Source organism: Streptopelia decaocto (assembly GCF_964273445.1).
Source record: "Streptopelia decaocto genome assembly, chromosome: 5".
Lineage (NCBI taxonomy): Eukaryota > Metazoa > Chordata > Aves > Columbiformes > Columbidae > Streptopelia > Streptopelia decaocto.
In genome coordinates, this window is record NC_138659.1 from 50857128 (window position 1) to 50877111 (window position 19984).

General features: G+C 47.7%; 2 protein-coding genes across 34 annotated transcripts in view; both read left to right on the forward strand.

The window, feature by feature from the left end:
- Positions 1 to 6633, forward strand: part of SORBS1 (sorbin and SH3 domain containing 1) — a 172802-nt gene extending 166169 nt beyond the window's left edge. For 17 of the 32 annotated variants that reach the window (XM_082052552.1, XM_082052531.1, XM_082052553.1 and 14 more), the window contains 4 exons: positions 1398 to 1457; positions 2088 to 2278; positions 3575 to 3687; positions 4504 to 6633. In XM_082052552.1, coding sequence (XP_081908678.1) covers positions 1398 to 1457; positions 2088 to 2278; positions 3575 to 3687; positions 4504 to 4571 — 432 coding nt within the window. In that variant the 3' untranslated portion in view covers positions 4572 to 6633. The remainder of the gene's footprint in view (positions 1 to 1397; positions 1458 to 2087; positions 2279 to 3574; positions 3688 to 4503) is intronic. The other 15 variants (XM_082052533.1, XM_082052535.1, XM_082052541.1 and 12 more) reach the window with 3 other exon arrangements.
- A 2151-nt stretch (positions 6634 to 8784) lies between these two features.
- Positions 8785 to 19984, forward strand: part of PDLIM1 (PDZ and LIM domain 1) — a 41349-nt gene continuing 30149 nt past the window's right edge. Inside the window, exon 1 of one of the 2 annotated variants that reach the window (XM_082054144.1) lies at positions 8785 to 8905. In XM_082054144.1, the coding sequence (XP_081910270.1) occupies positions 8828 to 8905 (78 nt within the window). In that variant the 5' untranslated portion in view covers positions 8785 to 8827. Of the gene's footprint in view, positions 8906 to 9119; positions 9273 to 19984 lie in introns of those variants that run through there. The other variant, XM_082054143.1, reaches the window with a different exon arrangement.

Genomic DNA, 19984 nt, shown 5'->3' on the forward strand with positions numbered 1-19984 from the left:
TACATTTAATTGTCTTCCTATAGAATCATACTTGGTAACAGAGCCTCATTTCTTAGGAGCTGATCCCACATTCCAGCCCCAGATAGTACAGCCGACTACAAAGGAGTTGTTGTGGGGTTGGATTGGCCTCGAGTGGGTCACAGTCCTTGAGAAAAGAAGCAGTTTGCTTTAATACAATGATGGGCATACCTCCAGAGGTCCAAGATGTGGTTCAGAGGAGCTTTGAGAACAGGAATTAGACAGGGATGAGCTCATCACCATGTACATTTCCAAACTCTTTGAACATTCTTGGGCTGAAGGTGTCACCAACCTCTTTCTACTCTGCTTCTGCTCTGTCTCAGGATGCTGTGAGAAAGCAAGTGTTTTACTGAAGAGCATTGTTGAAGTGAATAAAGAAGAGAAGGGAAAGCATAAAAATTTAGGCCTTTGGAATTTGGATTGAAAATTGTGTTGAATTATCAGTGTATCTAATCCAGTCTGCTTTGCCAGGCAGTCCTACAGGTAGTATAAATAACCCTATACTAGTTCAGACGTCCCTTTCCTCACAGCGTGCCCATTGTTTTCAGAAGGTATTAGAATATTCAAGAAGTGTGCAAACCTAGGCTCTGGATACTTGTGCAACTTTCTCAGTGACCTTCCCCTTAAAACCTCCAACCCCAAACACCCTGATTTTTCCTTGCTGTGCCCTGGGACACGGGAGTCCCTGTGAAGAGGTGTGACTGGGAAGAGAGTCAGGGCAGAGCCCAGAAGCCTCACTGGTGGTGGTGTTTGGAGCTGGCTTTTCCAGTCGGGGCCTCCTCTGACCTGAACCTCTGTCTCCTTGTGGGAATTAACAGAGCAGCTCAGATCCTCGCTTGGCACAAGCTAGAGTGATCTTGATGAGGCTACACGGCTTTGTGCCCTCCGAGGACTTGAGCTGGTCTTTTTTAAGAAGTTACTCTTTTCTTCTGTGTCAGAGTCACTGAGGACTTCTCTAAAAACTGCAGAAGGTTCCTCTCAGCTTGCTTTTGGCCTTTCAAGTATGGTGTTCTTGAGTATGTGCTTCTGTCCATGTTTGGATTTTTGTTCCCCCCCTACAGGAATGCAGAATGACACCAGGTACCATTTCTGGTTGTAGTGGTGTCTGTAACCTCCACTCCAATTCCCTGCCCTGAGGTTCTGTTTCGCTGTCGCCTTTATCTCTGCAGCGTTGTGTCTGTTGAACTTGTGTTACTGTAGCCCTAATGTCTCTTGTGTAAATGAAAGACCTTGTTGTTCAAGAAGTGTGGTGTTGCGGGGGGAGGGGAAGAGTTGTTCATTTTCTTTTGTTGTCTGCACTCCATTTGAATTTTTTTAATTCTGACCAATATAACATCTGCTAAAATGTCTTCCTTATCATTTGCTTGGTGATCACACAGCCTTCCCACCACTCATTGAGAGCTGGACCAGATCTCACAGAATCTGAAAAGAGCTATGTGGTAAGGCCACTGTTTAAATCAGATGTGTAGTCCTACACTCTCTTCACCCAGACTGTAACACCTCAGTAGAGATAAAATTTTTAGCTGCAAAGTAGGTACATATTTATCTATTTGCATACTTTGTTTTGTTTACAACACAAAAGGGGGATTTAGCAATTAGAAGAATTGTCGTAGCCAATAGGAAGTTGGGCTGATTGTGCTGCCAGTCCCTGGTTATAAGTTAAATGAAGCAAAATGCATGAATGGAGCGGCCCACCTTGCATTCTTGAACTGACTTCTTAGCATTTGTAATGGTGCCACTGCATAACTAATTGCAACCTCTTATGCTGCTGCTTTTTAAAAAAAATGTATGTATATGTATTTGTTACAAATCTTCAAACTAAATGCCAAATTCTTCTGTATCTTGCCTATTTTTCCATGCTTACACCTGGATCCCTTCTGCACTCCACTACCTGGACATTTACCTGGATCTACAACTCTTTTTTTTTATTTTTTTTTTATTTTTTTTTTTACTGGACTTACGTGCTGCATCTGGAATGTTCCATCTCTTCTTGTCTATATTTTCCCTTCCCTCCCCCCTGTTGACTGTCCTTTGGGTGTTCTTGGATGTCAATGCTGCCTACCACGCAGGAAGCTGTTTGCAATGAGATCATAAACATTGCAGAAAAGTCTGTTCATTACTGCAGTACTGTTTCTCAGCCTCTTGACTCTGGCCACAAGGTGACCTCTAATGACTATAAACCATCTCTCATCATTTCTCAGCAACCTCAAGCACAGCAGCAAGGAGCCAGCCCTGACAGAAGTCAAACACCACGGGACATGTAAGTCATTTTGGCTCCCATCTCTTCCAGAGGCCTTGTCTCTGACTGGTGGTAAAAATGGGGAGGTGTGAAAGCTTTAGCATTTCAGGAGTTAAATTAGAATTATAGGAAAGTGTCAGTTCTTTAAAGAACAAAAATGGGTACATATCATCATAATGAGTAGTGTAAAACTGAGACCTTTGTGTCTGTATAGCACCTGAATCAATGACCTCACAATCCAGGACTAGGTCTCCTTTAGGTACTTGATTCATGCTGGTTATGGAGACTATCTCAATGTTTTTGTATCTTGAAGATGGAGACAAATTAATATCCACTGGCTACACCTGGCTCATATGGTTTGGGTCAACATGTTCACCCCTGTTCTCAGCCTCCCACAACACAGTGAGCACTCCCAACACTGATGCTGCTCGGTGTGTTATTGGCCAGTTCTGCAGATGAATTGGTGGCTGAATGATCTGAGAGATCAAGGCTGAAATTTTCAAAGCTGTCTGGTGGGTTTAAACCTGGAGCTGCCGTTATGCTTGGTGGGGCCTTTCACTGATGGTTTTGAGAACAGTAGCCTACACTGTGTGCTGGGAACTGAAGTTCCTTGGCAGCTGACTCCTAAAAAGAAGTTTTTGCTTTCCCCCACCCCTTTATGCAGGACAGAAAGTCTCCCATCAGCTCTTTTCTTACCCCCCACAGGCAGGAGATCCAGGCCTCCCAATATTTGCCCAGAGATTGTTTCCACTCTGTAAGTTTAATTTTTGATAAACACAGAGTGCCTCTGGTGCAAGTGGTATCTCAGGGCAGGATTCAGCCTTAGATTTTTGCTTGCACCGTACCTCCTCAGTCATGATTTATTCAGCCATCTTACTGCAGTAGAGTAGGCAGTATCTTTTTCTAAATTCCTTCACATTGCCGGGTGGTCATTCACAGCCCGGGCAAGGGAACAGATGTCTCATTTAGCCCAGGAGTGAGTGTATCCAGGTTTTGGCTTGCACTCAGAAGGGTGTCTGCACTCCTATGCTCTCTATGTGCTACATGTTAGGAAGACTCTGGTTGTTACAGGCTATGGAGACAACTACATGGCAAAAAGGAAACAGAAGCTCTCTGCATATCCCACATAATGCAGGTGTGACAATTTTTACTGCCATGGCCTTGTGACAACAGCCAGTTTAATGCAGTTGACTTCCATCTCGCAAATGGAAAACACAGGTCTGGACTGCACTGAACAAAATATAAGAGGAATTAGAATGGGGAAGAGAGACATCTCCTTCTGAAGGGATCTGATGTGCGGTATCTTTCTGGTTTTAGAGTTAGCTACCAAGCCCTCTACAGCTACACTCCTCAGAACGATGATGAGCTGGAACTGAGGGATGGTGACATTGTCGATGTCATGGAGAAATGTGACGATGGCTGGTTTGTGGGTGAGTGCAACACTTGCCTGTCAGCAGAGCTTTTTGAGATGCAGATGAGCAATTTTGCAGAACATCTGGAAGCTGCTTTCATTTGTAGGGTCAAAATGGTGAAAAAAATCAGCTCAATTTTTTTCAGAATTTCTCATCCTTTCCCATCAAGAACATTAAAATTAGGGTGCAGGGTGGTGAAGCTTTGTTTTCCTTGCTAGGTCTCTAGTTTTTGCTTTCCTTTTTCTCTTCTTAATTTCCCCATTCCCTTCTTCCTCCTGATCCTTCTTGCTCACAGAGGTGGCAGAGTAACAGAGGGAACCAAAGAGAGCTGGATTTCTGTAGGTTTGCCAAAGCTGAGGGAGCAAGTTACAGAAAGTGGCAAGTAGGGGATGAAGGGAACACATGGAGGGGAGTTGCAGTCCCTGAAAACCCAGCTTCATGTGTATCCGTATGTTTTGCAAAATCTAGCCCTTTACCTTCAAAGAGTGCAAGTCTGGACAATTTTTTCCATCTCAACACTGCAAATCTAGGCTTGTTATCTCTTCTTAATGAAGATGAGCTCATTTACACTGATAGGAGTTTGGCTCCTAGCCTGTAGGCCCAGGAGCTTTCACTAGCACCTTATTAATTGCTAAAAGGGAAGACCAAAGATGATTAGTAGCAGAACTAGTTCTCATCTCATCTGTACCAAAAGGCTCTGTGACCAGAACTGCTATTTAGTTTTAGAAAGGAATGTCTGCAGGCAGAAGAGGCTGCCACCTCTACCTTTTAAAACCCTTAAGCCTTCCTTGCCTTCCATCTTACTCTGACTTCTTGTGTTTTATTTTGCAACAGGTACCTCCAGAAGAACAAGGCAATTTGGCACCTTCCCAGGCAACTACGTGAAGCTTCTATACCTGTAAAATAACAGTGATCCCACTGTGGCAGTGATGGAGTTGTTTTCCAGATGGTGTTTTTAAACAATGAAGAAACAGACAATTTATGAATGTAATAGTGAAGAGATGAGATGTGTTAGGAGGATGTGGTTATGTGGTACAGTATTGAGTTGAATGTGTAGCCCTGCTTCCATGGATTCAGGGTGTGATTTATTTGCTGAAGAGACAGTTTTTAGTTTACAGTGCTGCCTTTGTGTATTCCTCTCCCTTCCCAGCTAGAGTTCTGGTGATAACCTTAATTTGTATGGAGTACTTACCTCTGAGAAGGCTTCAGGGAAGCACACGGTATAGGTTTTGTTTGTGTGTTGAGATATGATAGTGCTTTGGGGCAGCACGCAGCCTTGCAGCTGTTCACTTTCACTGGCAAGTGCAGGAGGCCGGGCTTTCTGCCTGGGTTCTGCCTCGCTCAAGTCTCACTTTGCTCTGCCTTCCACTGCCATAGCAAACCCTTCCTTCATGGCGTGCACCTTAAGACCCAGCACAGGCAGAGGACGGCTGATACGGTTAAACTGCAGAGCTCTGTGCACAAAAGGAGTTTGGGGCTGGTGGTTTAATCCGGAGAGGTCAGCCAAAACAATCCAAACACGCAAAAGTCCCAAACCCTTTAATAATGTGTTACCTATCTCTGCAGGGTTTTTTCTTCTGTGCGGGTGTGTGTGTGTGTGTGAGTGTACTGTGTGCACCAAAACAAACTGAGTCCTGTTTTCTAAAGAGAAATCAGCCTGGCTTTGACATTTATCTGCACAAAGAATAGAACCAATAAACAGAACATCCATGAGAGCAAATACTGTTTATGAGTCCTATGGCCGTTCACTTTCTCTGCTCCTGTTGCTGGCCCTAGAGAGTCTCACACTTTTTGAAGCCTACAGTTTGGGATGAAGACTTTGCTTCCTTCCTGTCATTAAATCTTAGAGGCTCTGATAAATCTGAGCAATGTATCACTGAGGGTGCCTTTTTTTTTTTTCTTTTTGGTTACAGTGTTGATGGTAGGTCTCAAATAAATATGTGTATTTTGGCTGCCTCTTAGTCAGACAAAGAAGTCTATTCAATTTGGAAAGCTGTGTTTCCAACAGTTATTACCAGTTACATAGATTCGTATTTCGTTGAGAAAAAACCATGGCTGTATGCTTGCCTGTAAATCCACGACAAATAGTCTTTTGATAGACATTTTGTTATTAAGAAAAAGCATAAACAAAACCAATTCTGTCAGACTCTGCTTCCTACAGTTACCATACAAATAGCAAAGGGTTAGATTGCTATTTTGTCATAAGCCGTATTTAATAATATAAAATGCCTATTTTTATGCTGATGCTTTTATACAGATTTATTAAGAGCAACTATGACTAACTGTTAGCACGACTTGCAATGTTTTGATAAACTAGCCATGCTCCTGGGTTTGAAATCAAGTAGGCTTGTCTTCTGCCTAGGGCAGCAGAAGAGAAGACTCGGTGTCTCAGAAGTTTGACTGTAAATATGTATATTTAACTTTGTACAGACAATGTACTTACCTTGTATAGAAAAATAATTTAAACGCATTGAGTGAAGGGAGGAAAAAAAAAGGCAGTTGTGAAAGGCTGGGAATTTTGCCACTTTTATTTAAATGATGGAATTCCATGTATGTTCACATAAAGAGTTTTAGCATGAAACATCCATTATGAAAGGGTTTCAGATATGACACAAAGCACCACTGTGTATTTTCTGCGGGAGATGCCTTTAATTCTGCAACTTATTTATGGGTTTGGTTTTCTGCTTTGGGTTTGCCCTCCAGTTATTTGCAGCAATATTTGGGCCTGTTGCTAAGATTGGATAACACCAAATTAATCTATCCAGCAAAGTAACGTGATGATACTGACTGTATATAACATGCTCATTTAAAGGTTTATTTTTTGTTCTTGCTCTTGCCATTTTAAGTTACACACACACACACACATGCACACATACAAACCGCAACTTATTTTTGTGTTGATTTTTTGTTTCTTATTGCAGTGGATTACTATTTGGCAATTAATAAATGGAACTATTGAATTACTATTGTGTTCCTTATATAAATTATTAAGTGAAGCCTATTCCCGCTCATCCTGCAGCAATGCACTTTGTAGCAGTGCCCCTCTGTGGCGGTGTCCACGCTGGGCAGTAGGTGTCTGCACCTGAGGATCCTGCTGTGATCTGCGCTGGCCTCACTGGTTCTCCCTCCTGAACCATGGGCAGGCCATGACTTTTTCTTGAAGAAACCAAAGTGTAGATGTAGAGAGAAGGCTGCTTTACACCCAGATCTCACTGTACCATGGGGTGAGGGCGCAGCTGCTGTGGCACATATGCAGACCTGGGGGCTCAGGAGCTCACCCGAGTCCACTGGTTTACAAAGGGTCTTCATGGCTTGCTCTCAGATGAGAAGACCACACAGGTTAAGTAGGACAAGATACTACAAATGCCAACCTCTGTGGGAAGGGTTATCAACTGATATTGAGTTTTCATGTGCATTTTTAACCATGACTTGGCTCAAAAGCCTCAAGAACACCAACTTCTGTGGTAGCTGCACTCTGACCAGGCAGATAGGGCTGCAGTGCTAATTCAGGGGGTTTGTGCAAGGTCTGTGACAAACACATCACATCTCCCAGCCCCGCAGGAGGAGAGCTAGCCAGGGTTTCTTGGGTGTGCCTCGTGTGAAGGAACATTCCCCCCAGAAGCAGAGTGAGGGAAGCCCAAAGCTGAGCTGGTGGGTGGGCTGGCTGGTGCTCAGTTACGCACAAGTACCACAGGAGTGCACCCTGCACCTCTGCACGTCTGGGTCCCGCAGGCTGCCTGTGCGGAGCTGTGCATGCCCCAAAGGCTGGTCTTCTGTGAGGAGTTCAATGTCCTTGAAACCTGCACCTCAGACTGAGCTAAAACTGGGCATCAAATTTGAACTCTGTGGTGATGCGACCGGATGGCCAGGCAGAGAGATACACATTGTGGCTGCATTCACAATGATTTTAGGAAGTCGAATTATAAACAAGCCAGTCCTAAACCCAAACTAACAGGACAGCAAAAGCCTGGAGCTCTCTTCTACACATCCTTGGAAAGCACACAGACACAAGACTCTTTTTCTGTTTCGCGGGTTACCTCATATAAAAAGGGCAGCATCACCACTGCTTTACTGCAGTCGCTAGCATCACTAGCCCTTGTTTACAGTGCTGTGGCCAGGGAGGGGAGAAAGAGAGAATCATCCATAACTATTGAACCTTGATATTTACTGATGTCATTCTCTAGCCTAATATACTTGGTAAGGAACTAGCTAGAGATGCTTTTATAACTGTAGAAGCTGTGCATGCAGAGAGGGGAAAAGGACCCAGTGGTGCATCACAGCTCTCTGGAAATCCCCCACACCTGGGGGGAAGAAGCTCTTGGTATCTCTTTCTTCACCACCAGAAGATGTATAATGATATGGTGGAAGAACTACTGCTCTCTGATAGAGATGAGATTAATAGTCCAGACGCATGTACCTCAGGTACATGTTACTGCAGGAAAAGGGAGGAGGCCAAGAAAGGGGGATTGCAGAGGCAAGGGTATGCCTTGCGATGGGATCATTCGTGGCCACATCTTGTAGGGCCAGCACTGGGGTGATGCGCCTCTTCCTGACCTGCCGACCACTCCCCGCTCCCTGCCGCGGCTGAGCCCCAGCTTCAGCAGCAGCCTTGTGCTCTGGCTCACTGATGTTCTGTGTTGCCTGAGCTGCGTATTAACTCTGGAATGTTTTCTGGAAAAGAAACAGAGATTTTGTCAAAGGATTTTCTCCAACACAGTTGTGTGTATCTACTCACACTGCTGCTTGCCCAGGTGCATGCAACATTAAACAGTTGCTTTATTTGCTAAATAAGCAGCAATGTTTGCACTCAGTTTCTAAATACCAGCAGGGCTGCTGTAACCAACCTCTCCCACCTGTCCACCAGCAGACCGGTGGGGGTTTGGCTGAGAAACCAGTACAGAAGGATTCTTTCTTTTGTTGGCGGTATCAACAGGGGCTGCAGGTAAACAAAGCTGCCTAAAGTAGTGACAAATCAGAGCTAAATTAGGGCAAAGGTAATACCCTTCCCAGGCTCCGCCCTCGCTCATCATCTCCCAGCTGGAAACGGCACGCAGAGCCGCTAAATGTGTATCGCCTCCGTTAGGTTTCAGAGTTAACATCACACCAGGTTGCAGCAGGATGAGTCACGTTTGCTGTGAGGTACCGCACCGGGGCAGTCATGCTGGCGGTGCCCGCCGGTGGTTCGCTTTGCGGCCGCGCTGCCTCCTGGCTGCGGGCAGCTCCGCCGGGGGTGGAGGTAAGAGGGGGCGCGGCAGAGTTGCGGTTTCCGAAGACCGAAATTCTCGTCCCCTGGCAGCCGGGCAGGGAGCGGCTTTCTGCCCGGGAAAGGGGCAGCTGCCGGCGGGGTGCGGGGAGCTCTGCCCCGGGGCGGGACAGCCCGCCCGGCGGCGGCGGGGCCCGGGAGCCCGGGGAGGGGCTGGCGGCGGCGGGGCGGGCCGGGGGCGGGCCGGGCCGGGCCGGTGCAGGCGGCGGGGCTGTCGGGCGTCCCGCGAGGTGCAGCCGCGCACATGGGGACACACCGAATCGTGCTGTCGGGCCCCGGGCCCTGGGGCTTCCGCCTGGTGGGCGGCCGGGACTTCGAGCAGCCCCTCACCATCTCCCGGGTAGGGCAAGGCGGCGGCCCGGGGGGGCGGGCGGGGCCGGGGCCACCCGGGACGGGTTCGGTGCAGCGGCGGGTCTGGGCGAAGCTGGGGCTGGCAGGTGGTACAAAGACAGGGCTGGTGACACAGCCGTGGCAGGAGTTTCTTTTCTTTTTCTTTCCCCTTTTTATTATCACTTGGTTTTAATATCTATGGAGAAATTTGTGGTGGCCCATGCAGCCCTTTAATCTGGCTTTGACCGGCGTCTCTTCTTACCTACCTTCCTCACTTTGTCCATAGCAAACCTCTTGCGCAGGTAGAGTGAATCCCCTTCGCTCCTGCAAGCCCAGAGTTTGGGTTTTGCAGCCCATGCTACAGGGAGCAGTTGCACGGAGGTGGTGTTGAATGCTCCCCTGCTTTCGCTTGCCATGTATAGTTAAAAGAAAAGCCTTTGTTTACAGAAGCCATATTAACTTATGTTAAGTGCCTCTGCCTGTTGCTGTTATCAGTCCTTCAAGAAAAATTAGTTAGGAAATGACAATTATAGTTTCACATCCAAAGAGTTTTAGTGGTGTAACTTAATTTTCTCTCCTCCGCTCCAGCGTTTGCCTGTGAAATGTCAGGGTTGGGTTCAGAGTACTTCACTTTTCTGTCCACGTACTCACCTGCTCCCGCCCTGCTGCCACCTGCCCGGCTGCTGCTCACAGGGAGCTGGGCCATGCCAGGGATCAACAAAAAGCGAGGGCACGCATGGCCATCTCTTCCCGTTTGGGGACAATAAACCCTGGCCTCGCTGTCCCTGTGCGGCTCTTTGCGGGGCGTGCTGCTCAGGATCTTCCCGGCGCGGGTCACTGGCCTTCCCCCGGGGAGAAGGAATTGCTCTGATTTCCAGCAATCCCTCTGCAAACCACAGGCATCCCATGAGCTGCTGGCAGCCCTGGGCTCTGCCACCACCTCTGCGTGGCTTTGAAGTCCCCGTGCACCCCAGGTGAGGAAGGGTGGCTGGAAGAGGGGTGTACAAGGACTAGAATTTCTGTGTACTGCCCTCAAAATACAGGATGGTGACACCTGTGATTTTTCTAAATACCACCTGCCGGGGGTCCCGCTGCCTGCAGCACCCCAGGTGCCACAGAGGAGTCTGCTGGCTCCAGAATGGCAGAGCTGGCGAGTGCTGTCAAACCCACAGAGGGGGGGAAAGTTATTAGTTTTCTATGTAATCTCTTTCAATTACAGTAATAATGCCTCATTCTTCTAAAGCATTTTTTGGACATTAAAGCAGCTTTAGCTTAGGGGAAGTGATATTTACTTCATTGTTATGGTAATTGTTGTCATTTCCTTCCAGTGAAAGGCTCTCAGGCAGAAGTATGTCTGAAGTCCTACTTTGCTGCTCCTGCGCCTTCTCCTTGGTCGCCTCTCTCAGTGCTTGTGGGCACATACCAGGGGACATAGATCAGCAAAGCAGCAAAAATAACCACATCATGAGAAATTGTGACCCTGGAGACTAAAATGTAATAAATAGCCTCTCTGGTGGTGGTGACGTAAATGCTGACAATTGGCAGCTCTTATCGCAGGTTTCTCCTGTGGCCCCTCTGACATTTTTAATTTCCCCTCCAAGACTTCAAGCCATTAATCTTTCCTGTGGTTTGCTCCTAAGGCTCCTGGGTTTGTCCCCTTGGCTCAGGAACAAAGCTCGCAGTGAGTCCCCCTTTCACCATGTAAAAAAAGATCTGGTCTGGTTTTGGCCAAGGGTCTGATCCTCCTTGTGCGATGACTTTATGGGGCTACAACTTAATGTTTCTTCTTTCTTACTGCATTTGGTCCTTGTGCTCTGGCCAGAGAGCTTTCAGGGCATGCAGCCCTGCTCTCTTCACTGGATGGGGTGAGCTCTGGCTGTGGGACTGGCATCTGCCAAGGGTTATGAGGTCCCAGCAAGGTGTGAGATGAGGGCGCTGCCTGAGGGGAATGGCAGGGTGGGGAGGCTGTAGCCTGTGATGAGAACATTGCCCTGGGAGTGGGGGAGGATGCAGCTGTCCCGCCCCAGCACTGTTACGTGTTTGCTCTGTGCTGCAGCATGTAGGCTGTAGGTCTGTGGCACAGATGTGCCCATGGGGAGCTGTTAGCAGCGGTGCACAGGGCTGCCCACCCTGGGCCAGACTGGCATCCTTGATTGCACCACGGAGCAGCATCGTCCCGCCAGCTAGGAACATGGCAATTCATGTATGCCACATGGGGACAAGTCCCCTCCTGTGTGGCCAGTGGAGCCTGGCTCTCCTTCATCCAGGGCTTCTCATCCTGTTGATGCACTGATGGGGACAAGCTGCTACTCCAGGTGTGTACTGGTGTGGTGGGATGCCAGGAGACAGACATCCATCCAGTCATGGGTCTGAACTGGGTGTCCTGCAGGTCTCTTTGAACCAAGGTGCCTGAATTCAACCTGTGTTGCCTGCCTGGAGTTCAGATTTGGCTTCTGGCAGTGTTGTCCTTATTGGTGAGCTCTTGAGCTTGTCTTGGTCACCACTGTACTTCAGCTCCCTTCTGGTGTCTTTTGGCTTCTCAAGCTCCTCTCTGACATAAGGAGAGTTTATCCCAGTCTTGCTGGTGGGAGGCAGCTCGTTCCCCAGGGGAGTCACTGGAGTTTGGTGCTGCAGTCCCAGGTCCAAGAAAGATGATGAGCACCAATGCCATGATTGTGGGAGCCAACAGAGCAACCTGGCCAAGGGCTTCTGTCTGGCAGCGGCTGCATGTCACCAATGGCCAGTTGTGTCTTAGGAGAGCAGCAGATGAAAGATTATCATATTTCCACAGCTGCTCTTGTCTTTTGTCACTTCCCTACCGCCTTTCCACTGGAACTCTGTGTTCAAAAATGCTTTGGGCTCAAGTACATCACGAACATCTTCTTGTGCAAGTGCTTCTGGTTTCTTGTTTGTGTTGGCCCAGTCTTCCCAGTGAGAACCAGGCACGGGGATGTCACAAGTGCTGCACGTGAGACTTCATTGTGGAATCCCCTGTCTGTTCTGGAAGGATGCTTCATACATTTTTCTCATTTCTGTTTCGTTTTAAAAATGTAGGGTTATGGTGGACACTTTATTACCGTCTTTGTTCACAAAAAAATCTCGTGTTGATCTGTGTAATGAACCCTAGACCAAAGCCTGCTGGATTGCCATACAGGAGTAGGAAAGACCTTTGTCTTTATCACCCTTTGGATGATACTACACAGTGAGTCAATGAGGTAGAGCTTTTCCCAAATCCTTGTTGAGCTGTGGATGGACACACTGCAGGATAATAGGGTCCATGGACCTGCCCTGCGCATGGGGTAGTTCCCTGTCAAGTCACTGTGAGATTGGTTGCACAAGAAGACACCCTGATGGAGTGTTTTAGCAGCGCTGTTGATAGACCCCATCCCCTTCTGTCCCTCAGGTAACAGGAGCTTTTTCCTGTTTGCATTTCATTTTCATAAACATTGCGGGTTTCTGTTCCCAGTTGAATATATACATGGAACTGTCCAGTAAACCTTGTTCTTGAGATTATTTTTGTGGTTTGTGCTAGTGATGCGTTCATCTTGAACATCTGACCCAAAATACAGGCAGAGGGGAATTTGCTCTACGTTTTGTCATGTCAGGAGCCCCCAGCTCCATTAAGGAGGGGTGTCTGGCAAAGTCTGTTTAAACAGGCCAAAGCTGGTGCACTTCTGTAGCTACATTTTGTTATGAAACCGAGAATTTTCCCCATTAAAAGTGGTTTCCAGACAGTTGAGTTCTGCAAATATATTAGAAAGATGAAGTCTCAACATTGTGGTGGTTGCTGATATTGACCACAGTAACATGAATTCATCTCTGTTTAGTGTGTTTTATCTATGCATGGTATTTTAAAAGCTCAGGATTTATAGCAAGTACAGAATTGGAACATAATCAGGTGTTTATTATGTTTGGGGTGTTGGTTGTTTTTTGTTTTTAAGCATGACCCCCTGAGCCAGTTATTAAGTTAAAACTTGTTTTATTGATAAAGTGGGGCTTGATAGTCCAAGATCAGGCATGGGACTGAATGCGGTGGTGTGAAAAGGCCTTGGGTTTGACTTTGGTGCTGGCTGATGTCCTACCCACACTTGCGGCTGGTTGCCCCATTAAGAAGCAGACAAGCAAAGGTGTCCCAGAGCCACCGGTGGGAGAAAGTCCCAGTGGTACAGGTTATCTTGCTAATGGGCCTCTCTTGTGGGGTCTGAGGGATTCAGCAGGATGAGTATGGAGACCATCCTCCCTTGGGAGCGTGCCAGGGCTCAGCTGTGCTGGGCTGCAGCATCTTCCCCCAGGAGGAAAGAAAGAAATGAACCTGCAAGGATGGTCTGAGCCACAGGGAGAGCCAGGGCTGGACAGGGAGGCCTCTGTGCCCAGAGGTGAGCTTGAATGCCTCCTCCTCTGCCGAAGGACACATGGAGTGCCGTGGGTGTGACAGGGTTTAGGGCTGGGCTGGCTCTGCTCCTCAGGCCAGAGAGCCATGGCTGGTCCCTGCTGCACACACCTGTGGCTGTGATTCCTCTGCTGCCTGCCTCAGATTTCATGCTGGTAACTGCAAATATGCCGGTGTGACATTTGGCCTTTGTTCTGGGGCTGGCTTGGCAGAAGGAGCCAACTGGGAAAGCTGCTGGGGTTTATAGGAAGGTGAACGTGGCTTTATGTTTCCTGCACTGATGTTTTCTCCCGTGCTGTCGCTCCTGGCTGCCGGGCTGGTGGGGGCTGCGGCGGTGCCAGCCATGCCGTACGGTGCTGCCTGGGGTGCCTGGCAGAGCTGCTCTGTACCAGACGTCTGATCAGTGCCTGTGGGATGCTGGTCATTAGGGTCACCTGCCAAGAACTCCTGGCCCTCCAGAAGTAGCTAGGTTGATGTTTAGAGTATGGTATGATACCTTGTGCCTTTGCTGCTGGGGGCAGTTTTGTCTGTTTGAGCATATGGGGCATGGAGTGCACAGGTTCACATCCCTAGAGATGTCTCTACAGACTTCAAAGTTAGTGTGAACCCTGGCAGCTTCTTGGGCAGCTTCTGGGGCTGGACCAGCCTCTGCTTCAAAGATGCAAGTGTCTGCTGAAGAGATAAAAGGACTTTGCTGATCTCCCTGACTGCTTGGGTGTGGATGAGAAGAAATTGTCCTTAGTTGTAGAAAGTGGAAAGCAGCGGAATTTTCTTGCAGTAAAGACAGAGCACTCTGGGCCATGGGACAGGCTTGATCTTTTTCCAGCCCTATTTCTTGAGTCTGGAGGACAGTTTTATCTTTAGAAAAACATTTAAAAGAATTAGAATCAAACACCTTCTGCCAGAGTTACTTTCAGGAGCAGTACCCATACTTCTTCTATGAGCCAGATTTGCACGTTCTGTTGTTTGCCTTTTCAGACCAATTTGCCACAGGTTATGTGGCTGCTTGATGCCACCAAACTTTGGAATACTGTTTCCTCTGTCCCTCTTCTTTCAGTCCAGCATCATTTGGTGGGCTACATCTGGCCTACCTTTTTCTTGAGGAGTTCTCCGAATAACCTAAAGACAGCTCAGTGATGGAATGGGATGTACCAGCCTCAATCCTATGTGAGAGCTTTAAGACTGAGAACTTAAAATTGACAACAGTAAATGTTGACAACAGTAAATGCTGGACTTCTTGTGAGAAAGGAAGTCCTTTTTCTTCCCTAATCTACTTGTTCCCAGGTGCCAAATCATGTGTGGTTGCAAGCTGCCTGGTACATTTCACCCTCAAAAATCACTTTGTCTATCAAGAGATGTACTCAGGCTTGTAAAAATGCTTTGGTTTTGAATGGTGCAACATCAAAATAACTGCAGCAAATGGATTTGTATTTTTTTTCAGTATAAACAAATAAATGAAAGGAAGCCTTAACTGCATAAACAATTGATGTTGTTCTGGACAGTGACACTGTCTTAGATGGTTGCTGATTACTGGACATGTTTTATTTAGAGGATGAAATAAACCATCAGGAAAGGCTCAGCTGACGAACAGCTCTGTGTAATGTTTTTGAAGTCTTGTAAGAAATCTTTATATATATGTGTGTTTTGGTTTTGTTTTTTGTTTAATGTGGGGCATATTGCAAAGCAAGCTGTGGGGCTGAGTGACTCCTTGACCATCGATTGTGCATCTGAGCATATCATCTCACCTGTGTCTTTTTACACTGCCTTCCTGAGGTCAGCCCTCTGTGCACTGTGTCTAACGCCTTTTCTGTGTTAAGTCATCCTGGCCGTCAGCAGCAGGCAGGAGGTGATGGAGACGATGAGCTGGGCTGCCAGAGGGGCTTGTGCAGTGGGAGCCACAGCCCTGCTGGGGTGGCTGATGCTCAGGGTTTCCCCAGCCCGAGGCTTGTCCCCCGGCCTCTCTCCTGGTGACGGTGTGGCCTGGGCCAGCACCAGGCAGCTGGGGGGCTCTGCGCTGGAGCAGTGTTGGCCTGTGACAGTGCAGAGAGAAGTAGCAGCTTGAGAAGAAAGCCTTGGGGAGCTGCTTGCAAAGCATCAGCCTGTTGTTCCCCCTCCCCTAAAGAGAAGGGGTGGGGAACGTGCTTGCCAGAATTTTCTCATCGCCTCTGATCTCTGCTGACCCAGCTGCATGCTTTTGCTGGGAGAAGCTGTGGCTGCTTAGCATAATACTGCAGCGCTGAGGACATTACTCATGGTAAAACAGCGGTGTGTGTGGGCGGGGAGGATTAATCTGAATGTCAGAGATGTCTAGTTGTCACTGGTGGCCTTAGAAGTATGTTGCTGCATGTCTGTTCTGTCCAGCACTGGGTTTTCCTCTCAAGCTCAGGTGCTGTTTGTCCAGATCTTTTTCTTGGGTGATGTTAATTTTCTGGTTTCTTATCTTTTCATCGCTCCTTGTGATGTGTCTAGGTGTGGAGTGATGGGTGGTGCTGGAGGCTGTAGGGTCTGTGAGAACCTGTGAAGGGCTGAGGGAGTGAGCAAGTAGCGTGTCTGAATGGAGGTGGGGAGCAGCCCAGAAGAAATTGAATGAACTTCAGACCTGCCCATCTGTCTTGACTCACATGGAGCTGCGTTATCTGCTTGTCATAGAAATGCTACCCACCCTTTCTCCTCACTTGCTGTGGGCAGCAGCTTCCCTGAATATACCCATTGCTGCCTCTCTGATCCTCACCTGCAAAAGGAAAAAGGGCACCATATATCCCTGTCCAGGGACTGTAAAACTGTTAGGCAGTTGCATCAAATGTAAAATGTGTTTGTCTTTGGTTAGCTCTGGGACAGACAGAAGTTTTACAAAGAGCGCCTGGAAGCTGGGTAAGCAGCCAAGTATGTCTCATTCTCTCTGCTAAATGAAAGTATTTTCATTTCTATTGTACACACACTTGCCTGAAGACTAGCTGAAGATGTGATGTGTCATAGCAGAGTCCTTTGTTTGCTGCACAGCTGCCAGTGCAAGGGGACAACAGCAGACAAACCATCAGGATCAGAAACCTGAACTTTGCGAAGTCCTGGTGGTGTTGGCAAGGTGGAGCCCAAAGTGTGTGTGCAGGGAAGGTGAGGGAGGCAGGCAGATAATTTTTCTACCCTTTTCATGACTGTAGAGCTTTATTTACATACATATATATGCGTGTGTATGTGTACCCATGTGCATGTGCACACAAAGCTTCACTTCGTAGTATAAGTAAATAATGTATGTTTTTTTCTTCTATCCATGCTGATCCTTAATCTGCGGGACCTGTTTAAAAATAGGGGTCCAAGCCTGTAACTGGTCTAAACCATTATCTACTATGCTGAGCTTCGCATGAGTAAAGAGTGTAAGATCAAGACCACAGATTATGGGATTTATTTGTTTCTTCCATGTGCTGGCAAATGTGTCTGAGCTGGTATCAGGGACCTAATTTGATGTGTCTGGTTATAAGTATCTAAATTATTGCTGTCGTAGCCCAGATCTGTTACACAGAGACACCAGCCAAACACAGCATTGCCATAGGCACATTATGGTGAGCTCTGGGACCTATTTTGGATAAAGCATGAAGCAGTGCTGCTCAGCCTGTCCCAGCATTGTCTGTTCCTCAGTGAAATAACCTAATGACAAACTGTTACGCAACTGCCTGGGAGCAATAACCACAAGGTAGGGCATGGCTCCTTTCCAAAGGAAGCCCTTGGGCATGGTGTTACAAGGTGTACAGAGCTTTATTCACCTGATGATAGTGTCCCTGGAGCGGGGAGGCTCCTGGGGACTTGAGCAGCCTCTGGCAAAGGGGACACGGGCAGCATCACAACAGGAGTAGGGAATCCCAAGCCAGTCAGGGAGCTCTTTTGAAGGAGACAAGAGGCCAATGCCCTCCCATGAGATGAAAAGCTGTGTTTGCAGGTTTTGTTCCTCACAGCATCCGTCAGCCCTCTTCACCTTCCCATACAGCAGTGCGGCTGATCTACTCATTATTGGGTCACCTGCTTGTGCAAAGTGCTGCCTGCCAGCCCCTCAGTCCCTGCAGGTGTCTGCTCCGTGCTTGGGCAAGGGAAAGGAGAGAGGCTGGTGCAAAGCTTTAAGTCATCTGAGGGGACAGCAGGACCGAAGCAGTTTCAGGCAGTGCAACATTTACTGGATGCTTGTGAGCCCAAAAGCTTTTGTTCATTGGGTGTGTAAGCTGGCTGGTGTCTGTCAGTGCTCCGGGTGCTTCTGACTGCCCCCTCCAGCCACATGCCTGCCCTGGCTGCTACCCATGAACCAGGGAGGGATCTGACTAAAATAAAAGCAGGAAAAGGGCTTCCCAGTGGCAGGTCTCTGCTCCTCACTTAAAAACAGAAATGCTTTTTGCTTTCCTGACTCAACTGGTAGGTGAGCAAATCTCAAAGCAGCATTGATAGCACTGAGATAAGCTCAGACCTTACTGCGAGGGGGGAAGGGAACATTATTAGTAGCTATTAATCATCCTAAAAGGATGGGGGGGGTGAATTCCCTGCACTATTGTGCCCTTGTGCAGGCATGTTTGCTATGAGCAATCCTGGCAGGAATATGAACTGAATGTTGCAAGGGAGTGGTTTGTGGAAGGCTGCATTTCACAGCAAGTTATTTCCAGAACTGAAGAAACTGGATTTTAAAACATGTTTCCTTTTGGCAGATTCACTAATCATTTTCATTACTGTGCATCCTTGTGGCTTCCCCTTAGGCGAGAGGTTTATATGGTACCTGGGTGGATGTAATCACCCTTGTGCTACCAGCGGCTCTTATCTGATGGAGAAGAGCACTCAAATTTCAAATTCCTCTGAAATGGACATGGAAGAGTAATGTGACACTGCAAGCGCTGGGAAGCACTGGGCTGTTACAGTGAATGCCCCTCGGTCATGCTGGTGGCTCTTGGGGTTTCAGTAATTCAGTGTTGCTGGCTGCTCTGGCTCAGCTGCTCCCTGTGGTACAGGGTCATTTCTAGCAGCTTGCCACATGTTGTGTTGATGACCAGTCTTTAAATGCAAGCTGTATGCCCAAGCCTCCAGCAGCGTTCCAGCCACGGTGTTAATCCACCATCATTCCTGACCCATTGGCAGTCTTGTTTGATCAAAAATGATTCACACTAACAGTGTGCTGAGCTCGGTGCTCCTCACAGGGGTGAGTGATGTGCCCCTCTCCCTCCTTTGGCAGCAGAGGAAATAAAGGCTGTGAGAAACCAAGTGACGTGGTTAAGGCCCAGTGACCAGGAGAGGACCCACAATATGTCTCCTGTGGCCTCCGGCCAGTGTAATGATGTCTTCATCAGAAACCCTGAAGCAGCAGCTCCCAAATCCGGTGGGGCTGTGGTCCACCTCCAGTGCTCAAGATTTCTTAATGTCTGTTAGCTGTCCCTGTCACCAGGTTTACATGAAAGTACTCTCTCAAGGCAATGGATCCAGTGGAGCAGCAGCAGGCCGCACTTGGTGGTCTTGTAGACCACCAGTCAGCTGCAGGCTGCAGCTTGGGAGGTGACGATCTTTACATTTAAAGCAGATTTCCTATATCCATCTGGTGGCTTATCTGGTCTTTTCATTATCACTTACTCTGTCAGTTTGTAGTCTGCTCACAGCATTAAAGCGCTGAGCAGGTAAACAGACACTGTTTGGTTGACTCATCTGAAGGTCTTTGGGTTAATGTTGAGTACCTTGGCCAACCGGGACATCTGTGATACACATCTGTGTCCTTTCCTTTTCTGTGAAATACTGTCTGAGTAGAGGGGTGAAAAAAGCAAAGCATCTTGTTGTCTTCCTTCTGGTTGAGGACAATATCCCACTACAGCTGTGAGGAGATGAGCCGAACAGCCTTGTTTTTGGCCCAGGGAAAGCAGTGGTTGCAGCTAATGTGTGACACCTCTAGGAGGTGAGTGTTTTCCCAGGGGGAATGATTTGCCATCCAATCCCACATTAGGAGGACTCTCTCAATCTTGTGAACAATGTTTGTTTATGGCTGACAGCTCTGCTGCATTTGCTCAGCTGCTTTCCAGCATGCTGAAACCTAACATGAATGTGTAGAATGAATACCGGTTGCAACAGTCATAAATGAGGTGTGTCCCAGCTGCAAGGCATGTTTTAATCTATACTTGCGTCTGGGAGCAGTCCACCCTTCTCATTTCCTCTGCCTATTAAATAATTGATGAAAGCCCACAGTAATCATTATGCTCCTTCCACAAAGTCATTACAGCTGCACAAAATCTTACGTAGTGTTTACAAAGCCACAAGCAAATGTGACATTCTTCACCCTCCGCCCAGGCAATAATTTTGGCCCAAAGAAGTCTCTGTTGTCA